This window comes from Ylistrum balloti, unplaced genomic scaffold, assembly GCF_031769215.1.
Source record: "Ylistrum balloti isolate Yb309-2 unplaced genomic scaffold, AGI_CSIRO_Ybal_v1 Utg370942, whole genome shotgun sequence".
NCBI classification, from domain to species: domain Eukaryota; kingdom Metazoa; phylum Mollusca; class Bivalvia; order Pectinida; family Pectinidae; genus Ylistrum; species Ylistrum balloti.
This window is the reverse complement of record NW_026782531.1, coordinates 14,654-35,956: the sequence shown is the minus strand read 5'-3', so window position 1 is coordinate 35,956 and position 21,303 is coordinate 14,654. Positions and strand designations below refer to the sequence as shown.

General features: G+C 34.5%; 1 protein-coding gene across 1 annotated transcript; it reads left to right on the top strand.

The window, feature by feature from the left end:
* Nucleotides 1-547: 547 nt before the first annotated feature.
* On the top strand, nt 548-12,120 carry LOC132559581 (nephrin-like). The gene is made up of 13 exons (XM_060224210.1): nt 548-615; nt 1,458-1,766; nt 3,342-3,647; nt 4,237-4,575; nt 5,052-5,342; nt 5,569-5,673; nt 5,934-5,955; nt 6,510-6,580; nt 7,039-7,066; nt 7,677-7,747; nt 8,085-8,115; nt 8,404-8,468; nt 9,044-12,120. Exons 2-13 carry the CDS (start codon nt 1,490-1,492, stop codon nt 9,064-9,066), a joined length of 1,629 nt encoding a protein of 542 aa, XP_060080193.1. The 5' UTR covers nt 548-615; nt 1,458-1,489; the 3' UTR covers nt 9,067-12,120.
* Nucleotides 12,121-21,303: the final 9,183 nt, after the last annotated feature.

Sequence of the window (21,303 nt, the reverse complement as noted above, 5' to 3'; positions counted from 1 at the left end):
GTGCCCTATTATGCAGAGCACGGAAATTAACTGACCAATGAAATCAAAGGTAACCTAATTAGTATGCATAATTTTTAACAGATGACACTGATAGTCAAACTCAGTTTTAATGACCCTAAGATGCCTTTGCTGACCGTTCAGTATATTTTATTCAGTTCCTCCAGGTTTCCCTGAGATAGAAAACACAGTCAGTGTTGATGGTCAGAACAGAACAGTAGGAACGGAGGATGGAAGTATAACCTTGACATGTAATGCATTTGGTGGTACTCCAGCGTCTAATGTGTCGTGGATTAAAGATGGCGTCATCTTAGTGACATCAGCCAATGCAGTACAGTACAGAAAGGTTTTCACCCGAGGAGACGACAGAAATGTGTACACATGTCAGTCTAGTAGTCCAGCCCTGACAAGCCCTCAGACCACCAGTGTGTTGATATACCTAGATTGTGAGTATAGAGTGTGTACACATGTCAGTCTGGTAGTCCAGTCCTGACCCGTCCCCAGACCACCAGTGTGTTGATATACCTAGATTGTGAGTGTAGAGTGTGTACACATGTCAGTCTAGTAGTCCAGCCCTAACCAGTCCTCAGACCACCAGTGTGTTGATATACCTAGATTGTGAGTAAAGAATGTGTACACATGTCATTCTAGAAGTTCAATCCTTACCAGTCCTCAGACCACAGTGCATCCTGTATAAATTCAACTGAAGTTTTGAGAAAATGTAAATTGGCCACGGGAGCAAAAGTAAATCAGTTCTACATATGTTAAATGATGGTGAATTTTCAATACAACAACTTTCATTATATAAATTATAAATCATATTGTATAAATGGAAAATATCCATATTTGTGTACCAAATGCAGGGCCCTTGACCCCTCCATGACAGAAGTTATTGCCCTTTGTTTAAAATACCTTGTCCAGAACATAATTTTGCTTGCATTGAAGCTAGGATATCGAAACTTGGTGTAAGCATTGATTATACGAGGACAATGTAGTGTATCGATGTCATTGCCCTTTGTTAAAAATATGTATCCCAGGCATTACGTTGCCTGCATTTAAACTAAGATATTGAAACGTGATGAATACATCAATCATACAAACGCAAGACTCAGCGTAGCAAAGTCATGGCCCGTCCGTTATTGTCCTTTGGTATTATCACTTCTCTGTCGTGAGCTTTGCTTGCTTTACAACAAAGATCATGAAACTTGATGCTTACATTGATCATATTAAGAAAAAGTGTAGTGTATCAAATTCATGGCCTGCAACCTGTTAATTACAAAATTATTGCCCTTTGTTAAATTCTTTTGAGTCATTTTTGGGGAGCCTTTACTGATACTCATTTTTTTATCGTGGTATTCTTATCGTTTGCTTATAACCTGCATTGATTTGATCCACATAAACGTTCATTTGTTACATCAATAAGATCTTTCTTAATATTAGCTCATGTTCCTTTATTACAGTGAAGCCGATACAGCCTACTTTATCTGGCCAGATGTCCCAGACAGAGAACACAGACCTACAGGTAGTGTGTGAGTCTACAGGAAGTAGACCTGCGGCCGACATTGAGTGGAATGTTGGGGGAAGATGGCAGTCAAGTAATCCAACAGAGGTCAAGGTCATGGACAGTGCTACAGAAACCTACACCGTGACGTCAACACTCTCTCTCCGAGTCACACGTCCAGACAATGGGAAGTCTGTGTACTGTAGAGCCAGTAACCGGGCCTTATCTGGAGGGACTGAATCAGCACACCAGACTATAACAGTATTGTGTAAGTAGTGTAAGTATATCATCTCTAACACAGGCACACGTCAGGATAATGGGAAGTTTGTGAACTGTATAGTCATTATCCTGGCCTTGTGAAGTGTCGATAACAAACCATTGCCATCATTCGCAACATGTTCAAAAGTAGGAGATATAATTCCGTCAAGTACTAACGTCAATTCTAGTTTCCTTGGACAAACTTATATACATCGGACATATGAAGGGTCGTACCAGTGAACAGTCTCACACTCTGTTGGTGCTGTGCAGGAACGTCTTAGTATTGGGATATGCTGTGAGTAATGGTGTTTGATTATGCACTATTAAATGACTGTTATCGGCATGATTTGATGCCCTGGTACCCGTAGTATGACACCCAATAAATAATATACAAATTTTACAAACGTTCCTTAATAATCTGGAAGTTGGAGAATTCTCCCGACTATCTGAAAAAAAAACATGTAAATTACACTTTCTGAACCAGAGCACAAAAATGTATAGTGTTATCCTCAACTTGCTGGTTAGCTATATGGCTCAACAAATTATGGCTCCGAGCGACGAACGCTCGCACCTTATATACTGGTTATGAATATTAGCATTTCTAATCTCTCAGCCGGCTCATCAACTACCAGATATTATTTCCGGTTGAAATGAGTTCCGATACATTCGATGAACTCTCATACAAAACGAAAATACGTCATTATACGGGTGCAACAAAGTGATTTACTTTCATACATGGTAAATGATCAATATAAGATCATCAAGAAATGAAACATTCTTCGCTGGCAACGTGTTAACAAATGTACAGATAAATATAAATTTCCTGACATGGCCGAGACGCTCGATACCGTATGCCTTCATCGCCGCCCCAACACTGCTGAATCACTCTCGCACAACCCCGTACATCCAACTCATATTTACAACTTAGATTGAGCAGTATTATTATTGTATGATGAATATTCCAGTAGCTTATAATGGTAAGTCAACACTGTAACGATAATTACTTGTGTTATACATTATGTGGTTATTTCTTTGGTACTGCCATCGTAACAAAACGTGTCCTTTACATATACTCAGACACAAGCACGTCAGAGGAGAATTGCTTGGTTCGTGTCTGTTTGTGTACGTAAGACGAATTTTAAAGCATTCGTAATCATATGAAAAAAATGTATGTGAACGTGTATCATTGTACACATCCTTGCAGGTTTACTTTCAGATAGTTTCTCCAGATTAGCAAGTCGCATCTTACCTATATATAACCACTACCCCTATTGTCATATCTCTTTCAGATTAGGTTAGCATTATTTGGTTTTGTGGTGTGTCAGTGTGTGTTATAATGTGCATTATAAAGAAATAATTCTTGCATTGAAATAATAATTTAAACCTGGTGGAAACATTTAAATAGCATGAAAAAACTCTCATAATAGTTTACAAAAAGGAAATGAAACATGTGTGAGTGAATTAAATAAACTGATTAATAAAAAGATGAAACGATAAACTCTCTAATTGTTATATCATTAATACTTCATCTCTAATGTTTGCTATTTTACTTAACGTTTTATTCAATATCAAACTTTATTCTCAGATCCTCCTGACATTTATATAAGCTACACAAACGTCACATACACATCTCCATACCGGATGTTTACATGTTCCCCTGATGGTAACCCAGCTATATACCAGTTTGGACAGTGGCGACACACGGCGGAAGACGGTACATTGATACGTCAATTTACCGGAATTTCCAGTTCCACAGAGTCGATCCTAACCTTACCTGACACTGATGTTACACGGCGGTATGAGGACACAGGGTACTACATATGTTCAGCCTCTAATGGCATTCCAGTCTCGGCTTCATACACGTTCGGATCAGTATTCTTTGTTGTAGGAGGTAATTAACCATCCAGGCATATTTTGAACCCAGGTCTTCTTCTGCCTTCTGGTAGAAAATACTTCCTTTTCATATTTACTTATGTATCGATGTTTATTCTCTTTCGTCGACCCTCAATCAATTATGTTTTAATGCTATTACTGTTTTTTCGTTCATTGTGTTTATGGTAACACGTTTTTACAGAGATGCTGATTTGTTTACATGCTTGTTTAGGAAAGAAAAGATCCAATAAATATCCCCTAATCAGATAACGATTAAGAGCGATGACTTCATACACGTTGACGAAAAATTCATACATGTAAAATATTATAAACTATAGAAATATCCGCCTCAATAAGTAATCAATATTACGGTGACGTTTGATTAGTGAGTATCAATATATCATGGACAGTTTATTTTTCCACTTCAGATATCAAATGTATATCACCTGGGAAATATAGATATAGAAGGCACTTTATTCATACTTTGTCTTTGGTGGTGTATAATTGTAAACAACTCCACTTTAAAGAAAAATACATTTTTCATATTTTTCACTGATTGATTAATATTTCGTTGCTATTGTTGATTTGTTTACTTTGATATATTGAAGCTCCTCCTGTGATTATTACCAACACTACAGTGGTAGAGGAAAAGATTGGGAACAATGTAACTTTGGAAGTGGAATTTTACAGCAGACCAGAAGCAAGACCAGATACTGTCACCTGGACCACGGGAGGTTCTGATGGATCACTTTCCGTTGGCAGATCATTCACGTCTGTAGATCAGAGGACTTTCATAATGTCATTTCATGGTGTAGAAGTACAGGCCAAAGGTTATGTTGCCACACTGATAATCAGGAATGTCATGGATGTGGACTTTGGTAACTACACGGTGATGATTGAAAATATTTTTGGAAGGAGGAACCACACCTTAGCTTTGACAAAAAGAGGTGACTATTATGGACACTAGTGTATTTGGTGAGATAACTACAGATAATAGATGAGAAATATTTAAACACTCGTTTAAAATTGATTTTAAAACGACTTAGTATCAAACATATATTTACCTAGATACTTTAGCATATGGGAAAACATATAAGTCCATTCTAAAGGAGAAGTTGAATGCGTTTTTACTTTTTGTATTATTATAATCATCTTTACGATGTCTAAAAATCATTAAGATCAATAATTTATGAAACAATAAACATAGCTGCGCTCCTCTACAGGTCCACATGTAGTCATAATCAATGTATTTCGATATTCGCCATCCTGTGATTCGTGATGAGGGGTTTGAATAATGCAGTGATCTACAAAATATTAAAGACAACATGTCTCAGTTCATATATCTGTTTAATTGCAAAGGGAAATTGAGTGCAATTCCAAAGCTAAACAGAAATCAATTAAATTAAGGAATATACTTTAACAGACCAGCCATCCCCTCCACTCTACTTTCTACAAAAAGATGTAACCGGAAGTAGTATCACAGTGCAGTGGATTCCGGGTTCAAATGGTGGAATGACCCAGTCGTTTGTAATTAGTTACAAGTCTGACGTCAGCAAAGACTTTACTGAATTGAACGCAATTCCAGATAACATGGAATCCGTCATGTCATATAAGATAGATGGACTGAAAGAGAACATGGCTTACAGTATCCGAATTCATACTCAAAACGACATTGGCCAAAGTGATCAGATATCTATCACCGTTTCAACTAGTGGTAAGCTTATATTATTTACATTGAAAATTGGACGGAAAATTATTCAATGTATATGTAATATATCGGATATATGACTATAACTATGAGTGAAGTATCGCAAAGTGAAAGATGCATTGATTTATATATAATGATAAACATAGAGAGGCTCAAAAGATCGTATTAAAGTATCAAAATTCATTAGTTAAAATGATTTGAAATCGTTTCCCCTATGTTTTTAAACATGCAGAAAATTGTTACCAGGAACCAAACTCCACTATAGCTGCGCTGATTTCGGTGTCTGTTTTTTGTATTGTTGGATTTGTAGTGGCGCTGGTTGTTATCGTTGTGATAAGTGAGTACAACAATAAGCCTATAAGATAAATGATTACTTGGTGAACGTATAACTATAAATTGAAGGGCAATTGTATATAGTTATATTATACATTAGTTATCCCCAGTAACTTAAAGATTAAACAGAAGACAAACAAGTGAAGATATTTTTGTAATATAACATTTTGTATTTAGATATAGTTAAATTATTAAATTGCATTCATATAAATGTTTAACGTCATTGAATGTGGTTTTGCTCTAGCTGTGATGCTTATTTTACAGATAGACGATCATCGACAGGATGGTAAGATAAATACTCCTGATAACTTAATCACAAATTGCGATATTCACACAAGTGATTGATAGTTGTAGTTGCAGAGCTACTATCATTCTCGAACACCATTCAGTAGTATAATAATTCAGTAAATGCCAAATGTTCAATAGCCACTAAAACTTGTGATTGTTGGTGGAGATGCTGTTGTTTTCTTTGTAATGCCATCGGTTCGTTGCATCATATACAACCATGACGTCATCAAAGAAACTGATATTGAGTGAAAGGCAAAGGATAGTGTAAGGACAGTTGACATACTATTTTAACAGTCATTTGATATAGAGGTCCTTCATCTTCGATTCTAATCGATATGATCGATGCAAACGATTTGATTACACGTGTAAAATGTCCGACGTCTAATATGCTTTCGGGTGGAAATATCAATTATTAGCAATTTGGCATGAACTACGCCGTTGATGAATAAGTGTAGCAACTAAAAAGCTGAATGTATATGACTAGGACATAATGGAATGTGATCTTTTGTAGTAAACACTACTGCCAAGCTAAATTATTCTTGTCTTTCACAGCCATAAGAGGAAAGACAGCATTGAACACCACAACGAAGAAGAAATGAAACAGGTTGCCTTTTCTGAGGAAGGTAAGTGATTTTCTCGTGTTCTGAGTGAGAACTTCGATTGCATCAATGTACGTCTGATGTCATTTTAGCTAATTACTTATTGGATTTGCAAAACAATTTCTTCGTAATTATCCTTCTTTAGTGACTGTATCGTAACATTCCCAATGTATATCTTACAAACAATGTGGATTAATATAAGCATTGAACTTCTATTATAGGAAATGAACGAAAAAAACTAATTATAATTGCTACGTTAAGATGTATCAGTGCTGAGAATAAAATAATCATATCTTTTGGTCAATTTACCATTTCATATGCAGGAAGAATCAATTAAGTATTCCATTGTGCATATGCTATATGCAAATCATGTGTCATCATTCGAGGTTTTGTAATCAATTTTATAATCGTCAAATATGTTTTTCTCTTATTTTTTTCTTTCTTTTTTAACTGTTATGTTTCATTGTTCTATTTCGTTCAAGCAATGGTGAAAGATCGTGATCAAAACAGGTAAGGTCAATTTTCTGAATGCTTTCATCGAATGTAACTTTCCTGATGGGACATATTAGACAAGTTTACACTATTAATTTTTTGTCCGTTCACTCTTTCGTCATTTCATAATATAGAAACCAAAACATTTCGAAATATCACATAATAATAGGCTGTGATGTGTATAATACGGAGTTAAATAAACAAAGGTCAATGTCGCTTTAACTTATACCAGGACTATATATCGATAAAATCTATATATTCTTTCAGTGACACAAAAGATGCAACCTGAACAGAAATCAAATAGAAAGTTAGTTGCTACATACAAAGATCACGAAAAGCCATTGTCAGTAGGTTGAACGTCGAGGCATTATAAAACAGAAAGATCAGAATACTGTGTCAGTAGATAAATAATGTTTGCCATATCTAGCTAGTAATGACTATTTCATATTCTGCACTTTACTCGATTCAAATTGAACAGACGGCACAGAATATTCTAATTGTAGCCTAGGTTTTAAGATGTTTCAGTGTTCTGAAGTTTGTGTACCTTTCTAAAGGTCTTTCAAATATTTCACGGCATAGTCATATACTTTCGATATCATAATCTATATATTTTTTACACCCTCCTTAGCCAGTGCCATTACCAGGATCTGAATCCGAATGAAATTCAGCCAGCTTCAACATACGAACGTCTTTCCAGAGGTGCGTTTCCTAATTAAACATTCAACGAATCAGATCATTCTGGCATTTTACAATATTTCAGGATAAATGCTGTCGGGTAGATACTATTTTCATTGGAGTATATTTCAATCAAATTGTTGATATATTGTTTTACACTTACATCAAATAATATCTTCTTTTATTCTGTACATTTCGTTTATATATCACAGTTATGAAATTTAGAATAATTTACGTCCTATTTTCACTTTTCGGTTCCGTTAATGTTATTTTTGCTTACTAATCGTATAATGTAATTAAGTTTAAATGATTGTTATAAAGTACATGGCAGGTATGAACAGAGTACACATTATTCTTACAGTTGAGATTGATGTCGGTACAGAACAAGAAAGGTAAGAACACTTCTCATTAAAATCCAGGTAAAACACAATATATACTTTGTACGTAACATAATGTTCCGTTTCGCTGTCACTATTAAATGTATAATGGATTATGTATATACCAGTTCTCTTGTTATTGAATGTTTTGTTGAAATGTTGTTTGCACTTTATCAGACTACATATTCTAACACTTTGTTATACAAGGTTTTGTTTTTTACATCAAATTAGAAACTTATCTTAAAACACTAACTCACAGTTTCTGTTAATAAACTTTTTTTTGTTTAAAATGCACGTTCACAGAAGCCATTACGAATCGCTCAAAGGGGATTTAGCCAAACAGGAGTATGAAGAACTAACAGCTGGCGGTAGGTTCGTTTTATTGGTCAAATTCACATTATATTTGACCCTATAAACTGACAATATTCCGTTTTGTATTTAGTGTTTACCACCCATGTTATTTCAAAAACCGCTCCCCGCTAATTATTGAAACTGTGTATCTCACAAGTTACCTGTCACATTATACTTCCGCGGACAATATAATGTTATTAATTCGAAAGATTAAGTAAGTAAACGGCAAATGAAAATTGACATCTGATATCTAATGTGACTCTCTCTGTAATTTGTAAGTTTGATATATCAGTTTGTATGAATCTTAACCGATAGTAGAACTAGTGTACACCCACAAATCAGACAACTTTTACGAATAGAATGTTAGAATTACATGATAATCCGCTGTACAATTACAATATGTATTACTTTGTTCAGGGGTTGTGGGTTGGGGAGGAGTCTGAAATGAAGATTAAATTCAGCGTAATGAGTAACACAGTTGTACCAAGGTATTTGTCAGATTTTTGTTACTTTCTACATTGATAAATGCATCGCTTTCAAAATGTGTTGCTTTAAAAGTTTATTTGAATGTCATTTTTTATATCCATTTCAGGATCAAAATATGCGAACACCTGATGGTATGGACGAAATAATACTTTATGTAGAAATATGAAAAAAAAAATCATCAAACAACCTTCACCAACCATTTGAAACAACTGTGCGTTAATGAACAGAAAGTACATGGCATTTTATAACTTGAAGAATTGAAAAATACAAACTGAGAAGTAGTAAACGTAATTTCATCCAGGAGTTCTGACGATCCGCTGATTCCTTACCTCAGCAAAAGTACAGATGGGACAAATTGGCATCTGATAAATTTCCTGTATGACAGCGAGAGTGAAACGACTGTAATGAGGAATCTGTTCTCGCTCCATATGGCAATCTGCGACCTCTCATTTTAACCAGTCGCTGTTTCAGTCATCAAGGTTTTTTTAGGATCGAGTTTTCTACTTCTTTTGCTACACTATGATTTATAAGTTTAACATTTGTGATTTTCAATTGATCATATACTGTCATGTTTTCTATATCTATTTCTGTATTGGTAAATACCCTGAAACGTTTATCATCAGCTGAGTCAATCAGAAATCGACTGTGATGTCATACTGTGGATAATGACTGTTTTTTCCTTACAAGGAATTAGTTTCTGGATATACAATAATAAAAATGGTATATGTAGGTGTGTGTTATTAGAATTATGTTTTTCTTTTTTTTCAAATTCGTTGATGCGTTTAAGCTCATTTTAATTTTAAGTTGTGCTACCCAAAATGTTGCTAATAATTAAATCAATCAGCTGATTATAAACTAAAAACAAGAAGAAACAAAGGTAGACATCTGTCAAATGGTAGATAAATGTCATTATTTTCCCGCCATTTACATTATTGATAGCTGTTTTGATATTTTTGAAAATATTTACTCGCTCTGAAGTAATTGGAAATCTCATTTTGTAGCTCTCGTGTTAAAGAACCTCAAATATATATTACAACGCTTCTCCATCCGACGTGAGAGCGATCCATAGTACTGTTATCATATCCTTCCTGACATTGTATCAGTGTTCAGCTTTATGTATTCAACATTTAACCACCAAACTTTGTGTTAACTTGTAGATAACAATGAAACTAGTATATTTTATCAGTCAACATTCACTAATTATATTTGTTTTGACGATGTCAGGTGTAGTGTCAATCATCACCTTTTACTATTGCTAGTAAACTGTAAATAGTTCATAATGTTTCCACCGAATAATGATGAGTGTAAAATGTGTACACACACAAAAATATATAAATGTATATATATGAAAAATAAATGTGATAACCTTTTTTTTCATTACAACCCATGGACATAAAATATTACACAAGCTACTGTTTGGTAAAGACAAACTGTTTCAACGTATTGTTCAGTAGGATAGATTATCCTCGTCAAGTGGGTGTCTTTCATCGACCTGTAAAAGTAAGACAAAAAAAGTATACCTAACATGTTCAAAGTTCAGAAAAAGTTACACAAAGTTACACAGAAAAAAAATCTCTGAACAGACAGGTAATAAAAGGGAGGGATTCGGACCTAAATTCTTGAATCACTTTTTCGCAGTTATTAATCACAGTTTTGATCTACTATGACAAAGGAAACCTACAACTGAAATCAATTTTGGAAAGTAACATTGTAATTAAAATATTGAAAAATCGTTATGTGTTTAGCGTGTAGCTTACAGATTCCATGTCACTTACAACTGAATGGTAATCAAAATATAATCAGCGATATATTGAATATTCTCAATATTATTTATGCTAAAGACTGGATTTAAGGAATCTGTGTATCTATGATTTAAATCAAATAAAGGACATAAGTACTCCATGCATGGGCTTTCATACCATTTGCCTTATGAAGGACATGAAGTGATATAAATAGTTATTGTCAAGTAGATCCAGTCGTACTGAACAAATACTTCTGTACGTCGTTACATGTGTTATATTACATTATATGGATGATGAGAAAAATGTTTACACTTTACACTTACTGACTTCATTTTGATATTCTTTGTTTGGTTTTGTGATACTGTCAGGGAGCTATGTGTCAACATTTTACACGTTGTATCTTAATGTTAATTCTCAAATATATATGTTTCTTCGTTCTGAATTAAACTAAATCACCACTAACAATCTATTATTAGGAAAACATGAGAAAACTCGTGCCAAAGTTTTATCAGTTAAAAAACATAGATATCGTATCTTGTAAATAAACAATACCTGAAGTATTGTCTAAAGTGTCATTTTTAAGTTGTGCTTTTGTTATGAGTGTACTTTGATAAGCATGCATATGAATAAGGAAAAACGTCTGTTCGTTTCTTTTTTAAACAGGTAGTAGCGACCGGTTATGTTTCTTAGCGGCTGAAGTTTATACGGTGTTCCTACATGTCGTGGTCAGTATGTGAAATAGCATGATGAGAAACTAACGAATCGGCAGTAAAGGAACTTCGACGATGTTTGTTTAGTTCCTATACTGTTTTACTGTTCCTTTGAACATTAACTCGAACTAAAAAAAAAAGAAAACGATACAATTAAAAATATAAAAAACATGACACCTTCCAGTCGCTAGACTTTACAGACACTAATCTTTACAGACACTGATATTTACACACACTAAACTTTACAGAGTCTAATCTTGACAGACACTAAACTATACATAGATTAAACTCTACAGATACTAATCGTTGAATACACTCAACTTTACAACCACTAATCTTTACGCACACTAATCTTTACACGCACTAATCTTTACATACACTAATATTTACAGACACTTAACTCTACAGACACTAATCTTTACAAAAAGATATAGACTCTGCAGTCTCTAATCTTTACAGACTCTAAACTCTACAGAAACTATTATTGACAAACACTAAACTTTATAGACACTTATCTTCATACACACTACACTTTAAACACACAAAGATTAATCACTGCAGACGTTAATCTTTTCATACACTTAACTCCACAGACACTAATCTTTACAGAAAGTAATCTTTCCAATATTAAACTCTACAGACACTAATCGTAAAAGACACTCAACTTTTCCGACACTAATCTTTACAGAACCTGAGACATTAATCTTTACAAACACTCAAATTTACCGACATTAACAACCGAACAGGTCTAAAGAAAGAATCACCATCAATAGTTATAACTATTGACTGGTTGTGAAATAATCACAGTTTGCTGCTAACTTCCAGATGTTACAAAGTCAGAATACCATTAGAAAATTTGCAAATGTTATTCCGTGCGACTGGAGGTATCAGTTGTATATGCTCTCTAAGCATTCATTCGAACTAATGGTAATGTGAGATCACTCAAGTAACCGTTTAGATCACCCAGTCCCTTGTTATTGTCTTGATATTTCTCTGTCCGTCCGTTTGTCCGCAATCACTTTAATTGATAGATCTTTAAAGTATTATAAATGATGTATACATAATATATCACAGAAACAGTAATAATTACTGTACAGGTCAAATCCTTTCTAAAATTTTTCGAAGCGATTTATCAAGAAAATATCAACTAAGTGAAGAAAAAAATCCATCTGACGTTGAACAATGAAAGCATGACAAAATACGAAAAGTCTTTTTTCTTAAATAGTGACACAGTTCGATGTTCAAGACATGACTCCAACACATGATAAATTGATTCATTCCGCTATAATTTCGCTAGATTTTTTATCAATATATACACAAGACTTTTTTGTTGATCTTTTTTTCAATCCATGAAAACTTTTCCTAACGTTCGTCCCCTTATCACACATTCACTTTTTGTACCCTAAACACGTTTTATCTCATACACGTTCCCATTGATTGATTTAACACGACATCAACAGGACAAATGAAATGTGCATTGGCTGTGTATTTCGTCGGTAATAAAATAATGTAATAACGCTTATCACAGCGTACAATGTGAGGGTGTGCATGACAGTGTTGGAGAGTCTGTGGTAGGGGTCTCGTGCATTTAGATAAGAAAGGGCATTTGTGACTGTGGTGTGGTGTGATGATGTCAATGGATATAGTGAATATAAGTAGTGAATATTAATAGAAATGGTTGTATTTTATCGTATCTTTTATTGAATATAATAGGGGAGCTTGAGTGTACCTATTTGGAAAATCACTACGTACAATTAAAACGAAGCTAAGATATATTGGTTGATCTCTTTATCATAGCAAATCTTGTGAAAGTTTTGTTATGCTGAACCTAATTCATACCTAATGTCAAGTGTTTTTGCTCTCGTAAAACACGTCTACTTTATCACACACAGATCTGATGTAAGTTAGAAACCCTTCATAAAAAATCTCAAGGTTTGAATAAATTACTTATTTAAGCAATAATGTCTGTGCGTTTACTTCATTATTATCAAATATTTTTTAAATCCTAGTCGCGTTCAATAATTAAGGAATAATGTCACGCACTTCACTAGTGTTGCCATAGCAACAGTCAAAATGGCTGCCTTCACGATCACTTTTAGGCTTTTTACTGCTTATTTCCTACGTATGAATATATATATATAACCCCCTCTTAGGATTCCAATAGAACGGAGTAGATAATTGTCTACTAGATCTGACAATTAGTGTAATATAGACAATGTACATCCAAATTGGGTACATTTGTTAAAGACATATAGTCGTCTGCTGTTACACGTTAATTAAATTTATCCATGAATATTAATTGAATTTAGTAAAGTTGTTTTATTAAAGTGTTATGGCTCGTTACGTTGATATGTATAGCGCTTCATAACCCTTCTGTCCCTCTCGTCCTTAAAATATTTGATCGGGGACAAATCTGGTATGAACTGGGGTTTTTTTAACAGCTACTAAAGGAATGTTTTATGTCCAAGGAGAATGGACTTTAACAAATACAACTCAATTATCAACAAAGATGATCAAAGGTCATGTTAATGTCACATGGGCTACATTTTACAAGAAATGTAAATATTGATATGATATGTACAGTGCAATAGTACATTATCATATATATAAATCTTAATATCGTAAAATATTTTATTCTTACGAAGACAATGTTTGTGAAATATCTATATCATAACAAAACTATTTAGGGACAATATATAAATGAAAAATATTATTTTTTGCCGTTTAATATTTAAATTATTATTTACTAACTTTCATCTATTTGATATAAAAAAAATACCTCTACTTAGTTTAACGAGTTAGATATATTGTCACCCTGTTTTGAAACATAATTTGCTGAGATATTTAATCATTGACCAATTTGTGACAACAGCTGCCAATCAAATCTAGTACTGTAACGTCATAATTGTAACAGACTTTCATTGCTAACTTCACGACAATCACCTGTCAGCCATTTTCTGAAAGAAATTAGAGAAAGATCTGTCAAGTACTTCTCAATAAACTGATTCCACATACGTCCATCTGAAAAGGCAGCTATTATTCTATATAAATGTAAAATCATTATCGTCCATCACAACAACAAATAACAAAACAAAAAGCTGCATAACAAATCACTACCTACTTCACTAATATTTGATATCAATGTTCGATATTTAAATTTAATTTCAGTGAGATATATGTTGTAGCTAGGTTGTTCCTAGAACAAAACAAATTTAAAATGTCTTTTAAAACATATATTGATATTATTTTGATTGATATTATATTTATAATCTGAATTCAATGTATTTGTACTTTGTCTCCGGTGACCTTACATGTGAAGTGGTTGGAAGGTGCAACGTAACACGTGGGTTTTCATTATGTGATCAGGTTTTTTGATCCACAGTTAGACCAATCATGCATTTCATTCTGGCCCAATATGTGTGATTAATATACGCCTTTAACTAGTTTTGGAATTATTGTACAATAATTTCAGTTTAAGATAACGTTTTAAGTTGCCCGAGTGTTACCATAGTTATATGGCTGTATATATCCATAATTTGTTTCTACATCTTGTGACAATTTACCCTGAAATTATAGATGATATTGTAATGTTAATGCTTACAGTAATACTACTTTGTACTGAAATGATTTACACTAGATATCAACCTCCAAGACCTTAAACAACCACAATACCCTTTATACTCTATAAAATATATGATCATCACAATTCTATCATGAAATAGTTAAATGTTAAAAAGATATGGAAATTAACATCTGCATTTCAGACAATGACAATAAATAAACAGTCCATATTTTTTACAAATATCTACCAATGTATTGGTAGATCAGACAGGAACTTTCCAGCCATATATACTTATTCTAGGCCGTCTGGTATCTTGGAAGAAATCGCCTAAAGTTTGTAAAACAGACCTCTGTGACCTTGAATACATGTCAAGGTCTTTTTTCCCCAAACTTTGTTAGGCTTTATCAAAGGAACCGTCCAGCCAAATATAATGATTCTGGACCTTCCAGTATTTTGGAAGAAGTCGTTTAAAGTTTTTGACCTCTGTGACCTTGAATATGGGACAAGGTCATTTATATTCGCAAACTTTGTTGGACTTTATCATAGAAACCGTTCAGCCAAATATAATTATTATAGGCCTCCCGATATTTTGGAAGAAGCCATTTAAAGGTTTTAACACATTTGACCTCGATGACCATGAATATGGGTTCAGGTTATTTCTTTTGCAATCTTTGTTGGGCTTCATCAAAGGCCCCATCCAGCCATATATAATGATTACCTTTCGGTATTTTGGAAGAAGTTGTTAAAATGTTTGTATACATTTGACCTAGGTGACCTTGGATATGCAGGGCTCTCGATCTGCCAGCTTTGGGGCCGAATATCCCAATGCAAAATAATATCTTTTTCCCCAATTTAGACCCCAATTCTAAGGAAAACGCCGCTGTTTTTCCTTATTCCAAGGGCCCCTGGCCCCAGTCCCAAAATTTGGTGTGAGAGCCCTGATATGGGTCAAGGTCATTTCTTTTTCCAATCTTTTTTGGGCATCATCAAAGGAACCTTCCAGTCAAATATGATAACTCTACGCCTTTGGTATTTCAGATGAAGTTGTTTAAATGAAAAGTTGATTGACGCAGGACGGACGAAAAACGGACGTACTAACAACGGACGGAGTGCTATTCCATAAGCTCACTTGGCCCTTTGGTCCAGTTGAGCTAAAAAAGCCAAATTAACAAAAGAATCAGTAAGTAAAAGAATTTTGAAAAGCCGAACAGCTGAAATTTAATCACTCTTAAATGGCATTTATTACACTGAACATAGACTGATCAATAAAACAAACCTGGTATTGTCCAACATCTGGTTTGTGAATAAGTTCCAACAAGTAGAGTAATAGTAAAGACATCGTTGGAAGAAATTTTATTAACAGGTACATCTATCTTCAAAGAACTCGAAAAAGTTCGACCATTTCCGTCATCTGTCACAGTAACCACTGCATCACCCGAAACCTGGATTTCAAGAAATGTGGGTTTAAACAAAAAAAATAATGACACTGGAAATAAACAAGAGGCCTAAAACCTTCACTTGTTCTTCACTGTTACAGCTTAAAAAGATGCGTTTGCAGGTTTGTTTGGTCAGTTTTTGTAAATATGTTAAATTGAGATCAATATCAATCATATTTAAACAAGAAAACGTTCCCATGACAAGAGGGCCCAAACAGTCATCTGACTGATTTCAACCAACTTATATCTGTGAAGAACCATTTTGAGTTTCATCAAATCAGTCTGAATGTTAAACTTATTTGAGATCATATTGATATCAGGCTGCAAACCATGCTCATACTTATTCAAGTTATTGTTTAACAATGCCCAATGGTAATAAAAAAGCAAAGGGCTATAACTCTGCAATTTACAATCAAAACCATCCTATTGTTGACCTCACCAGAGATCTCATTGATACCAGGTGGCAACTCAAGTTCCATGAAACTCATTTCATGTTTACTAAAATTGTCATATTCACAAGTTGCATGGGTCCGCTTTTGAGCCACACTCCCCAGACCCTTGGGGTGAGACCCACCATTTATACACATTTGTTCTGCTTCCCAACAAGAATGCTTCTGAACGATCCACTTAGTTGTTCATGACTAGCAGCAATTTTTGAAAAACGCTGATGGACAGAAAACAGACGTCATGGTATGCCATATTCCCACTTGGCCCTATGGGCTTTATGGGATAAAACGTTAATTGATAATTAAGGTGTAACGTATTCAAATGGAACAATGTAAAGGATAAATATGACAATCCGGTAATACATTTTTATCTCCAATGTGCCATAATATGGTATTTTGTACTTGTGTGAGGTTTGATCAAAATCCTGTATGGAATGAAGTGACCTACTTTGATATCTAGTACATTGAAGGAACAATTGAAACGAGGAGAGTCTGTAGACATTTGAATCCCTTGATTAAGAAATCACTGAACATAAACCCTCACCAAAATAAAGGATTTGACAGTAAAATACACATGAACACACACCACCACTCTCTTCCAAATCATCTTAAAAAAGAGGTGGTGGGCATAATTCGAAAATGATCCATGGAGCAGTAATGAAATCCTTGATTTTAGTAAAGGTCTCCATTATTTTGTAATTGTACCATATCACATTTTTTCCACCTCTTGGACAAGGGACCATACATATCATTAACGGTGTTGGTTCACTTTGCCCGTACAAAGTTCCAGCAAATCATCAATGACTACCAAGTGGTTTTAAAGAAGACAAACTGTCTACATGTTTACATTCACACAGTAAGAATTGAAAAATGGTGATTTTAACACGAATGAATTCTTGATAATACTTTCAAACACACAGCTTGTTTCTGATTACTTACTTTCAATGCCCCTGTTGACGATGTGAGATTGTAAGACGCTTAAACATTAGGTGGTATCCTAGAAACAGGGATAGTTAAATAAATGGCATTTGTAGCATCCTGCATAACTATGTTACTCAAGGGAGAAGTAGCAGGATGAACTGAAACAAAAGGCACATTTACATTATATCAGAAATGTGTATTTTTAAAATTATGTCATTCATTTGGTTTTTGACTCAAATCCAAACAAAAGTAATTGGGGCTAAGCCAAACCATTTATGCTTCAGACAAGATTGATACAGAATCCTGCCTTTCCTACAGAGAGAAGAATTTAAAGAAATTATTATATTTCCTTTTTAATTGCTACTTTCCATACTGAGGGGGTATTTTTACAAAATCAACCCACTTCACCCCATTTAGGCAAAAACAGATCAACAATTTATACAAAATGTATTCCTCTTCACACAAGAAGGAGGAATAAGGATATTATACAAAATTTGCTCAATTTCCCCTACAAGACCTCCATTCCAAGGAGGTGGAAACCCATCATTTTTTTTACTCTATTTCCCCTACAGGACCTCATCCCTCCAATCCAAGGAGGTAGAAACCCATCATGTTTTACTCTATTTTCCCCCTACAGGACCTCATCCCTTCAATCCAAGGAGGTAGAAACCCATCATTTTTTACTCTATTTCCCCTATAGAACCTCATCCCTCAAATCCAAGGAGGTGAAAACCCATCACCTTTTTACTGTATTTCCCCTACAGGACCTCATCCCTCCAATCCAAGAAGGTGAAAACCCATCACCTTTTTACTGTATTTCCCCCTACAGGACCTCATCCCTCCAATCCAAGGAGGTGAAAACTCATCACTTTTTTACTGTATTTCCCCTACAGGACCTCATCCTTCCAATCCAAGGAGGTGGAAACCCATTATTTTTTACTCTATTTCCCCTACAGGACCTCATCCCTCCATTCCAAGGAGATGGAAACCCATCTTTTTTTTACTCTGTTTCCCCTACAGGACCTCATCCCTCCATTCCAAGGAGGTGGAAATCTACAAATATGACTACCCTTTCACGGAGGATATTTCAGGCTACCTTAGATCAAATTCTAGTCAGTGTATTCAAAGGAAAAGTCAACATAGGGTAAACGGATGAACTGGAATTGGCTAAGCTCTGTGGTTCTGTGAACCAGGTAAGGAAAAGAGTATGAGTGAAGCTGATGAATGTTCACAGAAAACGACTTTATGGGACACAAACATCAAACAAATGACAACATTTTTTTTAAATTAACGGGTTCGATTAAACTCGTATACTGCATATTGTCCACGTATAACCGTTGCATGCAACTAGTTTAAAAGAAGGCAAAGTAACGTCATGGACACAACTTTCAACAACAGACAATAACTCTGTATAAAGGGGTTGCAGGCCTGAACACCGCCCATTCTACATTGTCTTTGTATTATCCACGTATGCAATGAGTTTCATTTTCATAGTTTAAATGCAAGCAAACTGATAAAAGGTCAAAATGCAAATTTGTTTGCGGTTACACAAAAAACATAGAGGAGAATATTGAAATGTAGTCTACAGACGACAGACAGACGGGTAATCTGATCCAAGTATACACGACTGATATTCTTTTGGGGGTATCATTAATTGAGAAGAACATGGGTATAAAATACCTTTCAAGTTCTGAATAAATGAATCGGGATAACAATTAACAAATTCAAGATGGCTACTTGTCTGCTGTTTTATTTAAGAAATCTAACTGAAAATTAAATGGTCATGCGTAGGAACATAGGAAAGCCTGTATTTTAAGTTAGAGATATTAACTACTACTTCGCAAAAATAGGATTAACACATTTCAGTGGTCAAGGTAAAAAAATGTCCACATGTCAAAAATTGCGTTTAACGGGTGTAGAATTAGCACGACCAGTAACAGAGGGGAACCTGCACATAACGTTGAGGAGTATCCTTCCAGTACTTCTCATGAAATATGGATGGGTATTGAACGCTAATTGCATGTAAAAATGTTAAATGCACATGTGGTGCTAGGAATGATAAAATAAGTCCAATGAAACAGCTTCAATTATCACACTTACCTTCAGTATTTGATTTGTCCAGAATAAGGGCATTAGATGAACCAAAATCGCACCGGCATTGATAACTTCCTTCATCACTATACGTATATGGCTGAATTGTCATGGAGAAATTATTATTGGCATTTGCATCGCTGTTATCTTCTGGATACTTATTAGGATCTGTGGATAGCCCACCATTAATAAGAGTTACTGAGCCAGGTCCACTCCATTCTCTAAGCAATCCTGCATTCAATGCTCCAGTGAACTCACAGTGAAAGGTTCCTGGTGAATCTTCGACAAAAGTTGCTCCGGTTGTCAATGTCACTTTAATACATCAGAAGATAATTAATTGAGTTCAAACATTATCTGTTCTTAAGCCTTACCTTTATGATATAACAAATACTTGATCATAAAGGGAACTTGGCATCCAACATTGTTTACTCTTTATTCGTTTTTGAACAAGTTGGATCTTCTCTCTTCTCCTCTGTTTTCCGTCTTTCTTGCTTTTAATTGCAAATACAACTTCTCTAGACATAAACCATTCCTAGTCATAATGTCGTAACGAAAATTTGCATCAGCTACAAGATACAAACTTGGTTCTTTTGATTACCACGACAACCAATGAAAAATATCAGTTTTATTTATTTTACAACAATAATGAAGCAAACTATAAGCTTACATTAATCGCTCCTGTTGCCTATATGAGAATGTGCGGGAGTTAAACTGGCCACTCTACAATTTTCGTTCCTTAACAATTCTTATTTCTTTCCGAATTTCGAAATCTTACCATTTCCATTGACGTAGTTATTTTTTATTAAATTGGCATAGACATTGTTGTTACTTCTTACAACTAACCTCTCTATTTATGTGATTATATGTTATGTTCATTATTTTGAAAACATCGAGCCACTGTAGGTGGCGTTCTACTCTATTGTGATAAAGGTTACTGGTTACAGTATACTAAGCCAAGTTTGTAACAATTGTACTCTGAGTGTGAAAGTAACTGACCACATGGAACTGACATGAACACCAACAATCCATTCACATGTAACACAAAAGGGATCCACCAATAACCACTGAAAATACAATGAAGAATGTTGTCATTAAGATTACCGGTTTGAGTTGTAACTGGAAATACTGCCTGTTGTAAAATCAGCAGATGTAGATATAGAAAAATCACTTCCATTTTCCTAAAAATGAACAAAAAGCTGATTACAGAAGATACCAACATTACAGGAACGGAATCAATTGAAGTTACAAATGTAAATGGCTGCTTTTGTTTCCTGGTCAAATGTAATCATGTTTGAGACATTATATTCCAGTGTCGTTTGAGAAGTAGTAACAGTATATATAGAAGCATCTGTGATTTCTGTTTTTTGTTTTTTTGTTTTTGTTTTTTTTTTTCTAAATTCTAAACGTGCTTACCAGACAAGTGTAAATCAGTTGTTTGTTAAATGCATTCACAGTGTC

Coding starts and splice junctions, on each gene's coding strand:
- LOC132559581 (XM_060224210.1), top strand. CDS start 1,490: ATGTCCCAGACAGAGAACACAGACCTACAGGTAGTGTGTGAGTCTACA. Junction 1,767..3,341: donor CCAGACTATAACAGTATTGT/GTAAGTAGTGTA, acceptor CTTTATTCTCAG/ATCCTCCTGACATTTATATA. Junction 5,674..5,933: donor GGTTGTTATCGTTGTGATAA/GTGAGTACAACA, acceptor CTTATTTTACAG/ATAGACGATCATCGACAGGA.